This window comes from Takifugu flavidus, chromosome 4 (genome assembly GCF_003711565.1).
Source record: "Takifugu flavidus isolate HTHZ2018 chromosome 4, ASM371156v2, whole genome shotgun sequence".
Taxonomy (NCBI): Eukaryota; Metazoa; Chordata; class Actinopteri; order Tetraodontiformes; family Tetraodontidae; genus Takifugu; species Takifugu flavidus.
Window position 1 is genome coordinate 3,641,801 of NC_079523.1, and position 18,432 is coordinate 3,660,232.

At 46.0% G+C, this 18,432-nt stretch overlaps 2 protein-coding genes across 12 annotated transcripts in view; both read right to left on the minus strand.

Annotated features, from left to right (window-relative positions):
- Nucleotides 1–48: 48 nt before the first annotated feature.
- hipk1b (homeodomain interacting protein kinase 1b) lies at nt 49–9,425 on the minus strand. 4 transcript variants are annotated; one of them, XM_057029122.1, is made up of 18 exons: nt 8,948–9,425; nt 6,951–7,681; nt 6,656–6,847; nt 6,400–6,581; nt 6,164–6,287; nt 5,936–6,055; nt 5,729–5,815; nt 5,468–5,652; nt 5,234–5,381; nt 4,934–5,120; nt 4,644–4,762; nt 3,895–4,029; nt 2,822–2,973; nt 2,673–2,744; nt 2,381–2,551; nt 2,091–2,299; nt 1,897–2,009; nt 49–1,797 (listed from the first exon to the last, which is right to left on the minus strand). In XM_057029122.1, the coding sequence occupies exons 2-18, from the start codon at nt 7,677–7,679 to the stop codon at nt 1,339–1,341; spliced, it is 3,384 nt and encodes a 1,127-aa protein (XP_056885102.1). In that variant the 5' UTR covers nt 7,680–7,681; nt 8,948–9,425; the 3' UTR covers nt 49–1,338. The 4 variants fall into 4 exon arrangements, with proteins under 4 accessions (XP_056885102.1, XP_056885101.1, XP_056885105.1 ...); XM_057029121.1 differs by having other exon boundaries at nt 2,822–2,976; nt 8,948–9,424; XM_057029125.1 differs by lacking the exon at nt 3,895–4,029 and having other exon boundaries at nt 8,948–9,420.
- A 494-nt stretch (nt 9,426–9,919) lies between these two features.
- Nucleotides 9,920–18,432, minus strand: part of LOC130523696 (calmodulin-binding transcription activator 1-like) — a 41,461-nt gene continuing 32,948 nt past the window's right edge. For 3 of the 8 annotated variants that reach the window (XM_057029112.1, XM_057029119.1, XM_057029120.1), the window contains 12 exons: nt 17,353–17,501; nt 17,082–17,266; nt 16,930–17,008; nt 16,584–16,851; nt 15,934–16,460; nt 15,619–15,767; nt 15,294–15,537; nt 15,145–15,213; nt 14,838–14,983; nt 14,698–14,769; nt 14,056–14,127; nt 9,920–13,941 (listed from right to left, as the gene is read on the minus strand). In XM_057029112.1, coding sequence (XP_056885092.1) covers nt 13,908–13,941; nt 14,056–14,127; nt 14,698–14,769; nt 14,838–14,983; nt 15,145–15,213; nt 15,294–15,537; nt 15,619–15,767; nt 15,934–16,460; nt 16,584–16,851; nt 16,930–17,008; nt 17,082–17,266; nt 17,353–17,501 — 1,994 coding nt within the window. In that variant the 3' untranslated portion in view covers nt 9,920–13,907. Of the gene's footprint in view, nt 14,128–14,518; nt 14,550–14,697; nt 14,770–14,837; nt 14,984–15,144; nt 15,214–15,293; nt 15,538–15,618; nt 15,768–15,933; nt 16,461–16,583; nt 16,852–16,929; nt 17,009–17,081; nt 17,267–17,352; nt 17,502–18,432 lie in introns of all 8 variants that reach the window. The other 5 variants (XM_057029117.1, XM_057029114.1, XM_057029118.1 and 2 more) reach the window with 5 other exon arrangements.

Here is an 18,432-nt window from a genome sequence, read left to right on the forward strand (position 1 = left end):
TAAATTAAGGAATCTTTTCAAAGCTGCGAATGGTGGAATGATAACAGATTTCCTGATTTGTGATGATTTTATTGAAAATGTTGACAGTGGATTATATGAACTGAAACTTTTTTCCCTGATTTATTTCTAACAAATAGCAGATATAACTATACTATGATGGAATACAGATAAATATTCAGACATTACGACACAAAATCGATGCAAATACAACAGGGAAAAGGAAAACTTTCATCACCCACAGACCATCCCGAGATCGGCTTTAGAAAAGCTTCACGCGTCAGTTCCAACGTTTCCATGCAGTTAATTCACAGAAGAGTTTATTTCAATCATTAAATGAACTTCTCACTCTTTGTGGGTTGTAGGAAGAAGTGCGTTTAGTGAACAGGAATTAAAAGCTATTATTTTTTCAGACGTGGAATAAGAGAACTCGAGGCCTTTCAGCAGTCGTTGTACAGCAGAGTGGGCAGTAAATTTAACTTCCTAGCGAGCGTTTCCAAAGGTGGGACAGCAGCATTATCATTCCTGCTGACCTCCCGGATATAAAAACAGTAAAGACTGGCCACAAATCTGTCTTCATAATGTGCAGTTACTACAGTCAGGATTCACAGACTATTATTCGGTCCACGAAAAACTTGATTTTCAAATATATAAAGAAAAAAAAAACAAAATGTGATTTTCACATCATTACTCAGGATGGTGATCGTAATCCACGCCTACTTCATAAATACATTCAGCACTCAGTTGATGCAGACAAAAAAAGGTTTCTATTGCATAAGGAAGTGATTATTCCAGCCTAAACAGTCACTACATAAACAGACTAGCACATACACATTTAAATTAAACCCAAATCCATCAGTTTATCACACCTTTCTCTTATTACCTTCCTCAAACCAACCAAGAACATAATTTAATCCATAAAACACATAATGGTGAACTCGACAGATGGTTACATAGGTAAGAGTGCCAGGTGATGGATTAGTGTGGGACCTTAAAGAAACGAAAATGACCTAAAACACTGGAGGAGCCCTGCGAGTCAGGCATGAAAAACAAGAGCTAAAGTGTCATAGCGGCATGTGGCAGGAGGGTAATCTCTCTTCACACAAAGCCTCAAGATAAATAGGAGCTGGGGGCAGGAGTTGAAGCTAAAATATGAGGTATAAACTATATCATTAAGAGGAAAATAAACAATATGAAATAATACTTGCCATTAAAAAACACTTAAAACTGTCCAATGAATTAAAAGGCTGCCGTAGTTTGCAGCAAACATCTAAGAGAAGCAGTTATTCTAGAAACGCGTGTGTTTTTGCCTTTCCATTGTGTGTTCCAAGTGTGTGATCACTATAGGTAGGGGTACTGTGTGAGGCGGCGGGGGCTCAGCTGGTAGGCACTGTAGGCCTCGGCCCGCGGTGTTACACTAACGTAGGGGGAAGCAGTGGCAAACTGATGCTGGAAGGCCGCCGGGAGGCTGTGCAGCAGGCTGCTGACCGATTCCTTACGACTGGCCGAGTCCCTCCTGGAGGACGATGAGGTGTACGTTGCTGCATAGGCAGAGGGGGAGTGCCCGTGGCCGGCGTGGCCGCGGCCCAGCAGCTGCTCCATGGCCTGAGACGCTGAAGTGAGGGCGGTCGAAGCCGGGTATGTGTAGAGGCTGGGCCCCGGGGCCGAGGCCGAGGCGAGGGACGACACCTCGGGGAAGTTGTAGTGAGAGGCTGATGCGGCTGGAGGAAAGGTCTGCTGGCGACGCAAAGATAAGTCACTCTTGGAGCGCTCCTGAGATGAAGAAACCACAGGCTGAACCTGAGGGAAAACACATCAGAACCCACACTCAGATTCATCTAGACACCAAATAAAATCAATCAAAAGTTGCCCTCATGAGGTTACACCAAAACGCCTCACCTGGCTGAGGTTTAAGGGGTGTGACTGGCTCGGCACCAGACCGGGACACTCCATGCTCTCCCCTGAACTGCAGGGCTGTCGGTTGGATGATCTCTTAGGCTTCACATAGTTCACTGTTCATGTTCATTAAAAGAAACCAGTTAATTAATCAGCAAAAATGAAGCATTAGTGATGAAGGAGAGTCTTTGACTCACCGTTCTCCAAGTGGGAAACTGCTCCTCTGTCTGAGCCCTGGGTTTTGACTGAAGGTGCCACCACTGCCAGAGATCGGGCCTGGCGGGTCGAGGCGCTGCTGGCTGGGTTCAGCGTGCGGGGAAGAGGGGTCAGAGGACTGGCCGTGGACGAGTCCGAGTCGTGCACCGTCACGCAGCTGATGACGTTGGTGCGCTGACTCAAGCTGACACTGGACAAACAGACGGCTCTCCGTGAGTCACTGCTCAGACAGGAAGCAGTAAATGAGTCCGGAAGAGTGAATCCTCCTCACCTGGCGGGATGGAACTTCCTCTCGTCCTCTGTGTCAGTGTCGCTGTGAATGGTGATGATGCTCACGGCTGGGCTGGGGGTGTCGGAGATTATGATGGGCTGGGACATCACTACACTGGAGGTGGGCGGGGTTATATTGCTGCTGCTGAGAAACGATGCAGTGGATACACCCCTGCACAGATTTGGGAAGAGGGGCGACGTAATGGGATTTAACATGGAGGAACAAAGAGGAAAAGCTAAAAGCGAAACATTTTCTGAACCCCAATTTAAAAACACTGCACTTCTCTACCAACCTGTTCCTGTTCTCGCCCCGTCTGGCCTTCACCTTCTTCTTCTCCTGCTGGGCCCTGGCCTGGGCTGTGCCTCTATTAACAGAGTTTAAAAAGAAACCCATTAAGCATTGTTTGACAACTGTTGTTGAGTTTTAACTGCTGAGCCTCACCTCCAGTTGTGTTGCTGCTGTGTGGCACCATCGACAGGTTCCAGGGGGGATTCAGCCACATTAGACTGATGTGCGGAGCTGTGGATGGCTACACCTGGAACCTGCTGCCATGACGACGGTATCAGAATCTGCTGGGTGCCAGTGGGCCAGGCCTGCTGAAGAAGAACAAACATCCCATTTCAGGACATCCAGGCTTAAATATTACAGGGTTGTTTCAAACAATCGATGTCGGAATGGGAGGGGGAAAAAAATGGAGCCATGCTGAGACGAAAAGGGAAACCGACTGGCTAATCGATTCTACAGGCAACAGCACAAAGCCAGATAAGGGAGCAACCTTCCCCCAAGCCATTCCTTTATTTTAGCATAGCCCTGCAACAAATGCACAAGATAACATCATGCAAAGCACAAACAAATGAGGCTGTCAACAGTCCGATCAGTTATTAGGAGGGCTGTGCCTGTTAAAGGAGAAAAACTGGGGGAAGGAAATTTGTTTAGTCTCCTGATGCCAAACGGTCGGTTGATAAGCTGTCTGGGGGGAAAAGCATGCCACATGTTCTGGAAACAAAGATGTGTGTCAGAGATTCAGGACGCCAAGGAGGTGGGGGGGGGTTAGTGGGCTTTGGGAGCTGCAGTCCTCTGAAACTGAAGGACGGGACAAAAGAAGCTGCAAGCAAAGCGCAGGCCATCGCAGCGACACATGCGCTCCATGCCTTCAGAATACCTAAAGGGAAAGAATGGGGGGTGGGGGGGTGGGGTGGGGAGGGTGTCCTTTGGAGAGGAGAGATGGCATGTCTTGTCAATTCAGCTTTAGTGCAACAGTGAAAAGTTATGTCAAAAAGAGTAAACTGAGAAGGATGACGGCGGCAGCACGCCACTGAACTCCTGACAAAAATGAGCAACGGTGAGTTTGACCACAACGGAAAGTCTGGAAAAATGAAGGTTGATGCACGACGTGAAAACAAGCCCCGAATAACAGAGAGAAGAGAGCAAAAGGGAGGTTGCAAACAAATGAGAGGGGGAGAGAGGTGGTGTTAGAGGCGAATCTTCGTCCAAGGACGCCGTCGCTGCTTTACCAGCACTGTGGCTGTGTGCTCCAGGAGGGTGGGCTGAGCCACCCCGGCGCCCAGCCCCAGGGGCAGAGAATACTGGGGGGCTATGCCTGCTGAGGGTGGGTGCAAGGTGGCCACCATCAGGGGTGTGCAGGAACCCTGGAGGGGGGAGGAAGGAAGAATAGGGGAAGGCAGAGGGTGAGGGTAAGAGCAAAGTTCTTCAGTGCTGTTTCTGACAAAACGGACGTGGGTTCAGGTGGTCACCTGCACACGGAAGCCACCGACGCTGACAAACACAAACGGCTGCTTTCTTTTAAAGTCGCACACGCCTCTCGCATTTAACACTCTGCCTCCATTAAAGACAACAAAAAGATCTGCAGATTTACATCAGAAGTGGAAGAAATTTCAATGGGAACCAACATCATTCTCTTCAGAGTCTCGGATCCTCGTCACATTAAGATTTCCAAGTTCATACGTAAGAACTTAGTCCTTATTTTTAGATCAATCAATTTAATGCCTTTAAAACTCAACCCAGATTAATAGAACACTGATTAAGTACATTGTGTAACTGTTCAGGCTGCTAATGGACTTCAAGTAAAACCGGATCCTCTGGATGACGCAGCTCCATTCAGCGAAAGTTCAATCCACTCTGGACCAGTTAAAAGAAGACAACTGCTGCCCAGCGACTGTGGCCCTTCAACAGGGTTCAACCATCTGTCCACACACACACACACGCACACACAGACTTTACATCATGGCAATTCCACCCTTACCTGTGTGAGCATATTTGGTTGAATCTGCAGCGACTGGGCCGACTGGTTCTGAGGTACGATGGGTACAGAGTTCTCCATCCTTACAGGAAAGGTGGAACTTTTGTTGGATGGTTGAAGCCCTGAAAAGAGCGAGTTCAAAAATCTGTCAAGAACTCAGAGCTTTTTCACAGTCTGGCAAAGATTATTGACAAGTAACAGATTTTAAATTGGTCCTGATTGTAGTTTTTTTTTTTGATATAAAAAGCATTTTGATGTTTTTTTGCCAGCCTGAACGCAACTTTATTGCTCACCTTGGATGGTGGAGGGGGGGCAGACGATCAAAGTCTGCTGGAAAGGTTCCGTCTGGCTGCACAGACCAGTAGGACGTGTTGGAATTGGGACGCTCTGCTGAGTGAGCCCGGGAATGTTAATAGTGGCCTGCTGGTACAAAGCTGGCTGGTAGTTCAGCAAAGGAACCGCTCCCCCCGCAGAAGGCACCTGGGAAAGAAGAGCAAAACAAAAATGATGATGTGGACAGTTCCTCCCCCCTGCCGAGGGGCAGTTCCTTTATGTGCAAGGGGAACTTCCTGGCCTAAAGTGCTGGTGGTTACCTGGTTATGCTGGTTAAGTTGGCTACTGAATGTGACAGTGAGGTTGCCAGCAGCGCTGGGGACGGCACTGGTGGAGTACAGGGACTTGCTGCTGTCGTAGGAGCTGCGTCGCTTGCAGATCTCCATATTTTGGAAGCAAGACTTCACGCTAGAGTGGACAGAGTATCGGCCTTTCGTTTAAAGCAGAGACAAACACGCACTCGCGGATCGCTTCAGGAGATTATCGCCACTTACTGGGAGCTATGGGGATAATCCACAAGGTGGCTCATGGTGACAAAGGGGTGGCCTAGAGTTTTTGTGGGAGTGATTCTTTTGTCTGCGTCCAAGCGGAGCATCCGCTTCAGGAGGTCTATAAACTCTCGTCTGTCAGCTTTCTCAGCCAACATGTCCGTTCCCTCCAAATGTGAAGACAGGTTAACCTGCAGAGACACGAGGTTACGCTCAAACAGGCCAAACCACCACGACCCTGTCCAGGTGATGGTGATACACACGGACCTGCATCATGTCATCCAGGCAATTGAAGATGTACTTTCTGGCCTCTTTGGACTTGATTCCCATCTCCATCTCATGCTCTGCTGGAGTCTGGAAAGTAAACCAACCAAGTCTTCACTATTTGAGTTAGAATCACAGTATCTTGGTCTACTTAATAAGCTAAAAGCTGAGTGTATTACTGTAGTCATTACATCATCAGTTTACAATCACCTTGAGCCTCCAGAGTGGATAACTGGAGTCGGGTCCTCGGTTAAAGAAGCGAACAGTCTTTGTTCCTGCACTCAGCAGATACTCAGCAGGCAAGCCTTGAGTCTGAGAGATGTAACGGATCTGGAAGAAAAAAGGGATCACAATCGTGACCTTTGAACTTTCTCAAGGGACAGCGTGCTCAACACCCCGCTAAAACCATTAGCATAACATGCTAACGTTATTACCAACCTGGTCGTACTCGGAGGCCCCAGGGTACAGAGGCCAACCCAGAAACAGCTCAGCAATCACACAGCCCAAGGACCACATGTCAATAGCTTCACAAAAGGGCAGGCCCAAAATAATCTCCGGAGCCCTGCACAATACAGATCAAATCAACAGAAATGAGCCGAGACTTGTGTAATGGTGGCACAGTTATTGTGTTTAAATTTAGGGATTTAACCAAACAAAAATTTTATTTTAAAGACCTGTAGTAGCGAGACTGTAAGTAGGTCGAACAGACAGCTTTGGACACATGACTCGCGGAGCCAAAGTCAATGACTTTCACTCTGTAGGGCTGCCTAATGGGGTCGACCAGCATGATGTTCTCGGGCTTCAAGTCGGCATGGATCAGACCCAGGCTCTTCAGTTTCATCAGTGCTGTTGCCACCTGGAGACACACACACAAGCATGCTCACACATGGCAACTTTGACTCGAAGCTTTAGGTGTGGGTGTTTGCCCACCTGCTGCAGGATGGGTCGGATGTGCCGGAGGGGGAGCGGGCTGAACTTGCTGTGCTTGAGGAAGTCATAAAGGTTCTGCTCCAGCATCTCAAACACCAAACAAGTGTGGCCCTTGTGTTGAAAGCACTCGTACGAACGCACAAAGTTGTATTCATCTGCGTTCTCTGCGCTCAGCCGGTTCAGAATCCCCACCTAACAAAGGTCAAAAGGTCAACATGTGACCGCTGAGATCCATTTTTAATAACACTTAAGTGAATTTAAATCCAACAACTGCCAGAAGATGATCTTTACGTACCTCGATTTGGCCCTGACGAGCGTAGGAAGGGTGGTTTTTCAGGATCTTGATGGCAACAATCTCGTTGGTTCCCCTCTTCCAGCACTTTGCCACTTGTCCAAATGTGCCTCTACCCAGAAACTCCAGCACTTCATAGCTGCTGGAGACGGAGCACAAGATCTCGTGCTGCACCAGCTGATAATCGCCTTCGCCGTTGGAGCTGCTGCTCTTGGTGGTGGGAGCAGAGTGGGGTATTGACTGGCCCGTGCCCCCTCCTCCACCGCCGGTGCGGGTGGAGTAGTTGGCTGCAGGAGCAGAGAGCTCCTCCAGTATCTGAACACTGCCACAGCCACTCCCGCTGCCTTCACTGGCCTCCTCCATCTTCCTCTTCTGTCCATGCCGGTGTCCTCTTGTCTCAGAGGGCACATCGGCGTGGCTGTAGGACGAAGATGTCGGCTGCTCTGCGACACGCCGACTGGATCCGCGGGGAAGACTACCGGTGCTGTCGGCCGCTCGCACCACCACCTGGCCCCTGGAACCCGGTGCTGCCGGAGGGAAAACCAGAGACGGTGCGAAAGGAGGCACGGCCATGGCCGGGGCAAACGTGTAGGCCGTCTGCCCGGCTATGGAGCTGAAAGCTTCAGAGGTGGTCACATCCCAGACGTTGCTCTCCACCTTCAGCTTTTTGACTCGGCAAAAGGCACTGGAGGAGACCGAAGGAGGGGAGAAAACCTGCAGCTGCGAGCTCATAGCTGTGGAGAGGAAACAACTCTTTACCGTCACCTCAATCGCCATAGAGCCAAACGCAATACACAATTCACAACTGTATAAATCATTAAGTAATGCCCTGTTACTGAAGAAAAATGTGTTTTACTATTGTATAGTGTCTTAAAATGCATGTTGCGAGCAATATGTCCATACTGGTATACAAATGTCAAGTTTCTAGTTAAATACATAACACTAGTTAAAATGGTTATAACACTATTACACACAATAAATGCTGCACTCATGAAGTCTAAAGGAACAATCATCGCATTGTGCAACTGAAAGGAAACCAAGAATGTGCCAAGTCAAGAACAAGAAACTTAAATAGCAACTTAGCAAAACTAACCCAAAACGTACTGTAAAAACAGCGTCAAATAAAGCATTCTATAAAGGAAACCTTTTGAAACCGCAAAAGGAAAATCACAAGCACAACAGATTTAGCTTCACTGAATGGAAATAGTTTTCTTTATGAGGAACAAGAGGGTTACCCCCTTTATACTTCATTCAAAACCACCTTAAAATCGATTCTTGACATCCAAATCCACCACAGCTGGCATGAAAATAAGACCAAATCTCAAACTATTAAGAACTTACGATGCTGGGAATATTGATAGATAGATAAAGATGATCACAGCACACAATAACTGAGCAGCCACCAGGAGAGAGCGACATAAACACGTTATAAACACTGGAATAATGCACAAACCTTTATTATGAAAACAGCTAAAACGGTTTCACCCAGGTCACATCTAATGACACCCATGATCAAGTCTAATCTTAAGGAAAATGTGACTGTTAAGAGTCCATAGAGTGCTTTTATTAAATGTCTATAAACCAAGGAAGATATAACGTAGGGTTGTTTTACTTATCTTTCAAATTCTTATGTAATTCGGCGACTGTAGCGCAGCAGCTAAACAGCCAAGCTAAGCTAAGCTAATCTAAACGAGAGGGTGGCCAGTGGATTTACTGGCCCAGGGTATTGAGACAACCTGTGAACACCAATGTAATAAGCCCATATTACTGAGATCTACACGTCTGTTATACATATCTTCGCCAACCTGTCAGGCATCGACCTTTATGGCTTCCTTGACAGAATGTTCAGATCAAATCAACATGGTGATGTCGTTCGCAAAAGCTGAGCAGCTTCGTGAAAATGTGGCGTCTAGATCATTGGCAACAAACCCAATCTAAATGCAAAATCAAGCCAAGAATAGGCTTGTGTGTTCAGTACAAATACGGATACAATAGCATACCTGATCGGGCGTTGTTGCAGGTCCAAACACGGCTTCCTCCGAGGTTTAAATCCCACTGCAGTCAGCCAGACCAGCGCTATCGGACTAGCTTCCGCTAGCTAAGGATAAATGCTAGCTAGGCCTGCATTGTTTCTTCAGTCGATGAAGTACTAGGCACCAAAAAAAAACGTCACACTGCCGCTGTTAGTAAATAAATAAACACCGTTATCATTATGTACTAACAGTTACATAATACGGCCCTATGTATATACATGCGCACGTTAAAAATCCATAGATTTTGTTCCAAGCGCGTCCGCCTGAAGCCAGTTCTGTCTCCGGAACAACCACGTCCTTTTATCAGCTGCTGACATTACGATACTTCCGGTTACTGCTGGAGCCTCGAGACTGATGGGAGCCGAGATAAGTTACTTTTGCCGTCGTTGTCGTTGGTTTTTTCCTATTTAATACCCTCAAAAAATTCGTAAAACTCAACAGACACGTAGTCCAAGGATTCTGCTGAACTTGTGTTAAACTAGAGGGACAAAAATCTAGAAGTTAATAATAAAAAAAAGCTGGGTGGTGACGTCAATGGTGGTAATTTTCCGTTAGGCGCAACATGTTCCCGTACGTGACTAAAGTAAAGTAAATGTTCTGGTTTAACCCTACCAGATAATGCAAGTGCAAAACATAACAAAGGTTAATAAAACTCATATTTTGCACGTCTGAAATTCACACAGACACGTTCACAATTTCTAACTTTGTGGATTAATTAGAGATGAGGGAAATTACGGTATATTATTGTTTGTACTTGATTTTTACAGTATAAATCAGTATAAGTATAGTTGGTGTCAAATTTATGTCCAGAAATAATTTGAGAATCAAACATTTTTGGCCATGTTAGGTTCAAAAAGTTAATGTCACTGTCTGGATTTACTCAGTGTGATGAACAGCTGGAATCTGGTGGAAACAAAATAAGCATCAGAGGAAAACAGGTCAGTTAAAGTGCAAATTTTTTTATTCTGATTTCGTTTTACAGCAGAAATTATGTAAAGCATTCAGAAGACATTTTCCACATATAAGGGCAATATTCAAAACACTTTGCATGGCCTCAGCAACAAAATATTCTCTTAAAAACATCAACAATTTAGTGATGCTTGTGCATGCACATTTGTAAAACAAAGTAAAATCTAGGCTACAAAAAGAGGGATGAAAATACTGAGAGAGGCATGGAGAACACAATAGCAGGCAAGGAAATGAGAGAGAGAGAGAGAGAGAGAGAGAGAGAGAGAGGAGGTGGAGAAGAGGAAGGCAAGGAGAGGCCTAGCCATAGATTATCTATAGGGGTCTATCATTCTGGCATGCAATGTGGTGTCTGGACACACACCCTCTCAAAAAAAGGCCTGAAGGTAATACCATTCATCTCTAGGCGGACCCATGAGAGCAGAGGCCGTCTCTGCACCTCTACCAGCTGTCTACTAAGGTGTATTTCTTTATTTTTAACGTCTTCTACTCTACGTACATTTACATTTGCCATCCTCTCCATAAACATGAACGCACTGGTGGATTATCTGCAGTCTACGTGTCTAGTTTCATGTCCTCTAGGTGATGATAAGTGCAAGCGTTTTTGTCTGCGTGTGCGGGTAAAAGAGATCGAAGCGCTTTCTTTCTTTTTTTTCTTTTTTTTAATGCAACTAAAAATTGTGCCGTTTTAAGTGATATTACAGCGTGAGTGATAGCGCTGTCCTGACCGTGGCTGTCTCTCAGTATGATGAAAGTTCAGAGAACGTGTTAAGATAACGAGATCATCCAATTGTAAATCTCCAAATGCATTACCTCATACTTTTTAATCAAGAAAATTAAGTCGACGCGTGGCCATTACTTATTTTTGCACTATCAAAGAACATCCTATTTCAAGATTCTCGTACAGTTAAGTACAGAGCTAGTGTATAAATAGAAATATCACTTGAATTTTGAACTTTTCTAGTCAAAAAAATCTTATAAAATCCAGAATTTGGGGATTCTTTTTTCTCTTTTCTGATAGAAAAAGTGAACCTTTCGCTGCTTCACAGGATGAGATGGGGGGACCAAGCGGAGTGTGTCAGTTGAGTTGGATTGAAGAGTGAATTTAGAGCTAGAGCGTCCCAAACACACACACACACACACACACACACACGCAAACACACACACCAGTCCGTAGATGCACGCAGTCACCAGCAGTGGGACCTTCCACTCTCTCCACAGACCATCTCTCTGTTCTTCAACCCTGAGTAAAATCTAAGGGAGAGATTTAATTGTTCCCAAAGACATAAGCACAGAGAGAAAGAATGCAGCACCTTTTTTTTTCTTTTTTTTTTTTAAATTTCTGCATCCGAGCAAGTATGTCTGTGAGCGTCTGCACCAACTGCGCGTGCGTCTTTGCGAGAGTGTGAGCGCAGAAGACAAAGGAGGCGAGTGTGTTTAATGTGGTGTTTTATCCTCTGGGAAAGATGTCGCCGTCGTTCAAATACTGCCAGGAGGAAAAAGAGGGGTGAACACGCAGGTCGGTGGCGGTGCCTGTCGTACGCAGACGATAAATTCAATTTTTCTTCTCGCAATAATGCAAATTTGACACACACACGGGGCATAAAGTGATGGTGACGCACAGCATCTGTCAGACCACGAGCATCCACTCACTCACAAACTGACACATCAGAACTTAGACTCGGATCAAGTTCAAACAGTTTAGGAAAATAAACTGGCAACCTTTAGGAGGACACACAATAGATATTTCCTGATATTAGCTTGCACCTTTCTGTTATTGAGCAGGCACTTTCTTAACAGACCCTTCCAGAAGTCTAAATCACACGTCGTACAGTAATGGCAGTGACGATGAGGAGAAAGAAAGAAAAAAAAGGAATCAAAATGATATGTAGAAACCAGGGAGGAGACATTCTGTTTGAGGATGGGAAGCTTTGACTGGAGGTCAGGCTGGATCTGCTGTATAGGTATAAATAATGGTCTCAGTAAAAGCTAGTATGCTGCTGAAGCACAACCACATTGTAAAGAATGTAGCGCCCCTTCCCCTGTCGGGGGGAATCTTCATTCATTGCATTTCATATTAAAACAACCACCATCTCCTTGACCGTTAGTGCTGCCGTAATACCTGCATCGCTGCCGCCGTCTTCCACAAGCAAGTCTGCCTTAGGCTAACCTCACAACCCGCAGGTCTACGATTGAGCTAGAACTAGATCTCTCTACTGTTTCGTTGTCTGTGTGTCGCCTCTGTGGTCTTTTGGGTGAAGGCTTCCCAAACATAACATATTGTTAGGCAAAAAGAGCATTCATAATAATTGGCACTACTGGCAAAAGGGTTTAAATTTTCCTAGCCAAGAAACAAAAACACGAGTGTAAATGTTTTGTCTGAAAGATAGTCATTTCAGCTAGTTTTTCCCACTTATATTTCTAAAGTTAGATTTTTTTTTTTCAAGTTGCATGCTTTAACAAAATGTTCTTTTCGGTAACACTTATACTGGATACTCTTTTTAAGTGAAGCAGTTAAAATCCTCTCAGTCCGTAGCCACTAACATGTTCTTTTTGCGGTTTCTTTGTCTTAAATCTCATGCACGTTACTCCGTTTTTAATATCTACATTATTTACAAGCAATACAGCCATCCTGTGTACTCTCTCCGAAGTTCTCATTATGGGAGTAAAATAATTTATAATCTTAAATACAGTCCTCTTATGAAAAAGTTTAAGGGTCCTCGCACCCCCTTACCTCGTCAGTTTATATACAGCAATAGTCCAAAATATGGATTTGATTGCCCGTGTGGGCTAATATGGGGATCAGTGCTCTGGACAGGGGCAGATATAGGGCCCATGTCCCCTACAGAGCAAGCATAGAGACCTCTCAAATTCAAGAAGAAGTCAAGGCAATGGTATGTGACTCTCTCCTGAAAACCACAGTTAGGATTCAGAGGTTCACGCAAAGAACAAATTAACAGACATTTACCCATTGGAACATATCATATTTTGCCACACAAGGGGGGAAACCAGCCTCAAGCAAAACCACTCTTGAGCCAATTAAATAAATAATTAGACCTTCAAATAAATAGAGTAAAAATAAATAAATAAATAATAAATAAATAAAGCACCCAAAATGAGTCATTTGTCCTTACACAGTTCACATTACACAGGGCAAGGATAATTGATGAGGACGTGAGACACAACTACACATAGAAATACAAAAAAAACAACACTAAAGCAGTTTGGCAAGCATGCAGGAGCTTGTAGCTCAAACACATGCATTGAATTGAACAAACACGGACACACCACGTCAGGCGAGCAAACGCTGCCTCTGAGAACGACTCCATACAAAGTCCATGTAACAAATTAAGACATTGTTCTTATGACCCCTTCCCCTTTACTAATAATGCCCCTCTTACATTCAAGTGCATTTCCTCCCCTTTTGATCGCGGTGACTGATTATTATGTCTGTAAGCCTGTGAGTCAGAGTGGTGGGTGATATATATATATATATATAGTCAGCTCGATGACTTGCAACTCTAGATCTTTAAGATGATGGAGAGGAGGAATAAGCAAAGAAAGAAAAAAAAAGTCTTGCATGCAAACACCACATAGAAGTGAGTTTTTTGGTTTATGTTTTTCTTTATCTTCCATGGATCGCCGGACACGGAATGTTTTGTACTTCCTCCTCGTGTCAACGTCGCTTTTCCCCTCAGCCAGACGGGCGTCGCCGGAGCGTCTCGGCGCCTCATCTGTCAGCCATCGCGGGACGTCTCCCGTTTTTCCTTTCGCCTGGCTTGTAGATTCGCTCTTGCAAAGTATCATACCCATGAAGAGTGCAAAGAATGCCATGAGGTTAATGTGATGGCCTCCCAGTGAAACTGTGGAGGAGGATCAGTGCTGTGGGCAGAGCCAGGGCTCCAGACCCTGCCCAGCAGTCTGTCTGTCTGAGCTGCCATGATGAACACCTATCCTGTCCTCAGTCTGTCTGGGAAGAGTTTCTTTTTTCCCCTCTTGAGGAGGGCGGGGGGAGAAGGGGAGAGAATAGAGGGTTGGGGTAATCGTAGGTGGGATGCATTAAAGGAAAAAGATGGAGGGAGAGGAAGGAGTGTTTGTTGTTTGCTCACAGGCTGAGGGGGCTGTGTGCGGGGCCTGCCGTCGGGCTCTCAGGACCCCTGGCCTTTCTCTGCTCTCTGGCCCTGGGAAAAACACACACCCGTCAACGAGATACCGGAGAGGAAAGACTGCTTCATGTGCTTTTGTGAGGCTGCTAATTAGACCCTGCGATTCTCTCCTTTAATTACCAAGGCACAAAATAAGAGACTTGCCAGGCAAACAAGACACCTACACCCCCCCCCCCCCCCCCCCCCCCACTGATGTCAGTCAGAACATGCCCTCCTCTCAGAACGTTTCCTCTGTCTATCTGTCAATCATGCAGAAGAATCCAAATCATTCCACAGTCCTCTCAGAGAGGGAGAGAGAGAGGGTGGCAAAGGAGGGTAAACCACAGCGTCCTCTCCCCCTGTCTCCACTGACATGCAAACAGGCATCAGGAGAGAGGGAGGGAGAGAAGAGGGACAAAGGACTCACCCGTTTCATTGGCCTGTGGTCCATCAAGGGGCTTCACAGGAACAGTAAAACAACACCAACTATTAGCACCAGTGTAGCGAGGGCAAGCGACGGTGGGCTTGTGCATGTGTAGGTAATGTGTATGCTTGTGTGTCCTTGGACGTGTCTGCAGGGGCCGTGTGTCGAGGGCTACACCTCACCTGTGGCGGCATCGGAGCAGGAATCTCAGGATTTTACGAGCGGCCTGGTTCTGTTTTTTCGTTAAGAGGCTGCTGTCGGCGAGAACAGGCAGGGGGTAAGAAAAATGCCTCCAAAATGACACCTTGTGTGTGTTTGGTACCTGAGGGAGTGTCTGTAGGAGCGGTAGTATTGCTGGATGAGGACCGCTGCTCTCCGACTTTGTTGGAACTTCCTCTTCTCGTGGAAACTCCGGAAATGACTCTGGATCAGGATGGCTGCCAGGGTCATCCTCTTATAAAGTGCATACTGAAAGACAAGAAAGCAACACACATGCATGTAAATCCAGATTAATCCTCGATTCATTCAGTTAGTGAAAGTATAGACACACAGTGTTTAATAAACAATATGAATATGTTATTATATATAAGTATATATAAGTTATTACACAATCAGTTGGCAGTTCTTACCTGCTTATATCGCTTATAGCAGCGCTGAATCACTGCAGCAATCTCTTTGCGTTGTTCCTGAATGGGACCCTGAGGGAAGAGATGTGTTATTTCAGAATTGACTAATAATTTGAAGACAACTTCCAGCGTTTGTGTTTGTTTATTGATACCTTGTGTTTTCTGAGGGATTGCAGAGCACGCCTGATGGCCTCAAAGAGCTCTCCCTGTTCTGCCTCGATCATATTCAGACAGGATGAGCCGGTTTTCAACCTTTCCTCTTGAGGAGAAGAAAGGAAGGACTTCCAATTGAAGGGGGAGGGCAGGGCTTGCTTAGCCTGAGGCCTCTGCTGATCTACTGGCCCTGAGAGAGAGCTTGGTTTGGGACGAAGACTCTGGGGCTTGGAGTTTATCAACCTGGAGATAACCAGATGGCACAATCACTCAAAAAAACAACATATTCACAGATGTAGCAGATCTGCTAATTGTATATCTCACCTTTCCACCTCACCAAGGTAACTGGTCAGTAATCTGACATCACTGCTGATCCCCAATTTCCCAGAGTCTATTTCAGTCTCCATAGCCTCCTGCTTAAGCCTATCAGTTGAACTCTCCATGATGTCATCAGCTAGCATCGTAATATCCATCTGGAAGAGAAGAGAAATCCAGTGAAGTCACAGTATTTATTGCCAAAGACAAACACTTCTGGCATGTATTTTCATGTCTATAGTGGCACCTGTAAATAAGTTTGCAGAAAGAATTGCTACATATGCTCCAGTGTTGTGTTCTAACAAGCACATCCACCGTTCTTACCTGCAGGTCGTCTGTTATATCCTGATAGGTCAGCAGTTCTGTCTCCTCTCCCCTGTCACACAGTAAACTCTGGCGCAGGTGAAAAGAAAGTCGTTCTTTTCCCACAATTCTCCTGGCTAGGCTACGTTCCACAAGAGTCTGTCTCGGACCCCGCCTGGTGCCCCCTCCAGACCTCCCTATCCTGGCCGGCAGGTAGGAGAACGGAGCGTTGTGGAGCTGAGACCAGTTGGGGCTTGAGCTGACAGGTGGTGTATTTTGACAGCTGAGGTTGAAGTGTTGAGTTTGTGGGGTCGTGGACAGGAGGGGCTGTTGAGGGGAAGGACAGGGGGGTGAGTTGAGGAGGGATCTGAAGGTGGTTTTGCCAGGGGCTGAGTTAGCGAGCTGTTGCTGAGTGTCTGGGTTTAGTTTGAGTCTTTTGGCTGGGGCTCCCTGATCTTCTTGGCTTCCCTGCTGAGCTCTTTGTCCTGACTGGCTTCGGCTCTGCTTCTGGTTGTCTGGTGGAATCTGCGCTCTGGCTCTTTTCAGTTCTGAGAAGACAACAACATTTTGACAAAAGTGAAACATCGCAAGGTGCTTGTGCTAAACATGCGCCAGTTGCAGGGGAAACGGGTTCCTTGGCAGATAAATCCTGCCCTGGTGATAAAACCAACCTGAGTTAAGGTTTGCGGTAGAGTTGTTGTTCGTTCCGTTGGTCTGTGACTCGCCTCTCCACTTCTCCATCCACGTTTCAGTGAGCTGGCTCTGAGCCTGAGGAGACTGTTGCAGTTGCTCCAAGAGCTCAGCTAGTCGCGTGTGACCCCGAGATCGGGCGATGTTGAGAGGCAAGCGCCCCAGCGAATCAGGGATGGCCAGAGCTCGTGGATCCCACTGGTATAGCATCAGAGCAGCCTCGGTATGGCCTAAGGCGCAGGCCCACATCTGGCAAAGTCAAGAGAATGCTCACAATAAACTCACACACAGACTGCAAAGCACGACTGAAGGTTATTGATCGCTCACCAGTGGAGTGCAGGAGAAGTGATCCACATTGAGCGGATCCACCTCCAGTTCGAGGTCAATGCTGTCAGCGTGCTTTGTGCTGCAAACCAGGGTAAAACTGTGAATGACAGACGTCTTTGTTGTGTTCATAACAGTGCATGTACGGTCCTCACCGCCAGCGAATGAGTGTCTGAATGAGTCCTGCGTAGCCCTGAGCAGCAGCCAGATGCAGCAAGGTCATTCCCCTGGAGTTCTTGTTGTGGATGAGCTGAGTGGATGAAGCCCAGCATGACTGGGACATCATTTTTTCGCACACTATCACCACACGGCTCTCAAAAGAATCCTGATCAGGAGAAACCTGAGGGCAGACAAAACGCTCTGTCACAAGCATGTTTGCGTTTCCCCCGCACTGCTTTTACCCCTGAAAATTTCATTTCTCATTACTTGAGATTGCTGATCAGCGACGCCTCCGCCTTCCACCCCACTGCCCTTGGTTGCTATGGTTTCTGAGCTTGGGTTCTGATTACTTATCTCAGCCATCCTCTGTTCCATCTGCTCCAGTCGTTCCAAGATGGACATCCTGAACTGGGTGTCTGTAGAAGGTAGACAGAAGAACTTTTTTCACTCATTGAAATACAATTCAAATATTTTTTGAACCAAATACTGCTTTCTTGGTGTGTGTGGTTTTTTTTGTTTTTTTTAATTTCCCTCCAATTTTTATTTCTGCCTGTGGCACACTGAGCTGAGGCCCGCTGCCAGTCAGGAGAAGAGTGGAGCTCTTTGTAAATTGAGCTTTTTGAACATAAAAAACACAAAACCCTATGTTTTTAGCAGATACGTTATTAACAGACGTCCACAGTCAATATAGCTGTGCAGAAAATATCTGCTTGCAAAACAAATGCTGCAGAATATCAGCAGAAAAACAACTATCCTGACTGACTACAAGAGGTCCTTGTTATTCTTTTCAGTTACTAAACCATAGAATGAAACACATGGACTGTGGTTTACAGGCTGTGTGGACCCTGCAGGACATCTGCTCACAGTCAGGACTGACATATAGAGACAAACAAGAATCTAGATTACAACCAGTTACAAACTTTTGCAACACTGGATGTGGCTGATTGCTTAATTTGCATTACCTGAGAAAACTAAAGAAATCTGGCTCAGAATCAAACAAGACAATTGAAAAAGCCTCTTAAATTCATTGATCTGTCTACATCCTCAAGACATCATGTCATGCAGCACTGACCTGCAATACAGGAGCCTCTGAGTGATTGATGGGCTAATTGACCCTGTCTCAAGGATTTAAAATGTAGGTTACATACAGTGATTTTACCCTCCTGGTGACATCGAAACTGCCTTTCTTGGACCAAGAATATACTTTAAATGAGCTTTCTAATTAAACGCAAACAGAGTCTGGGGCTAGAACAGGTATTTCAATTATGAATTCAAAAAGTCTTAAAATAAAGCAAGCAGCCGTCTGCAGCAGCGTCCCCAGCATCGACGACCGAGCGCGATTTGAAG

Bases quoted from the DNA above. Each gene is read 5' to 3' on its own strand.
- hipk1b (XM_057029121.1), bottom strand. From the start codon at position 7,679: ATGAGCTCGCAGCTGCAGGTTTTCTCCCCTCCTTCGGTCTCCTCCAGT. The intron at 2,010-2,090 runs GTGAGTCAAAGA...GAACATGAACAG, and splicing joins AGTTTCCCACTTGGAGAACG to TGAACTATGTGAAGCCTAAG. The intron at 1,798-1,896 runs GTGAGGCGTTTT...GTTTTCCCTCAG, and splicing joins ACCCCTTAAACCTCAGCCAG to GTTCAGCCTGTGGTTTCTTC.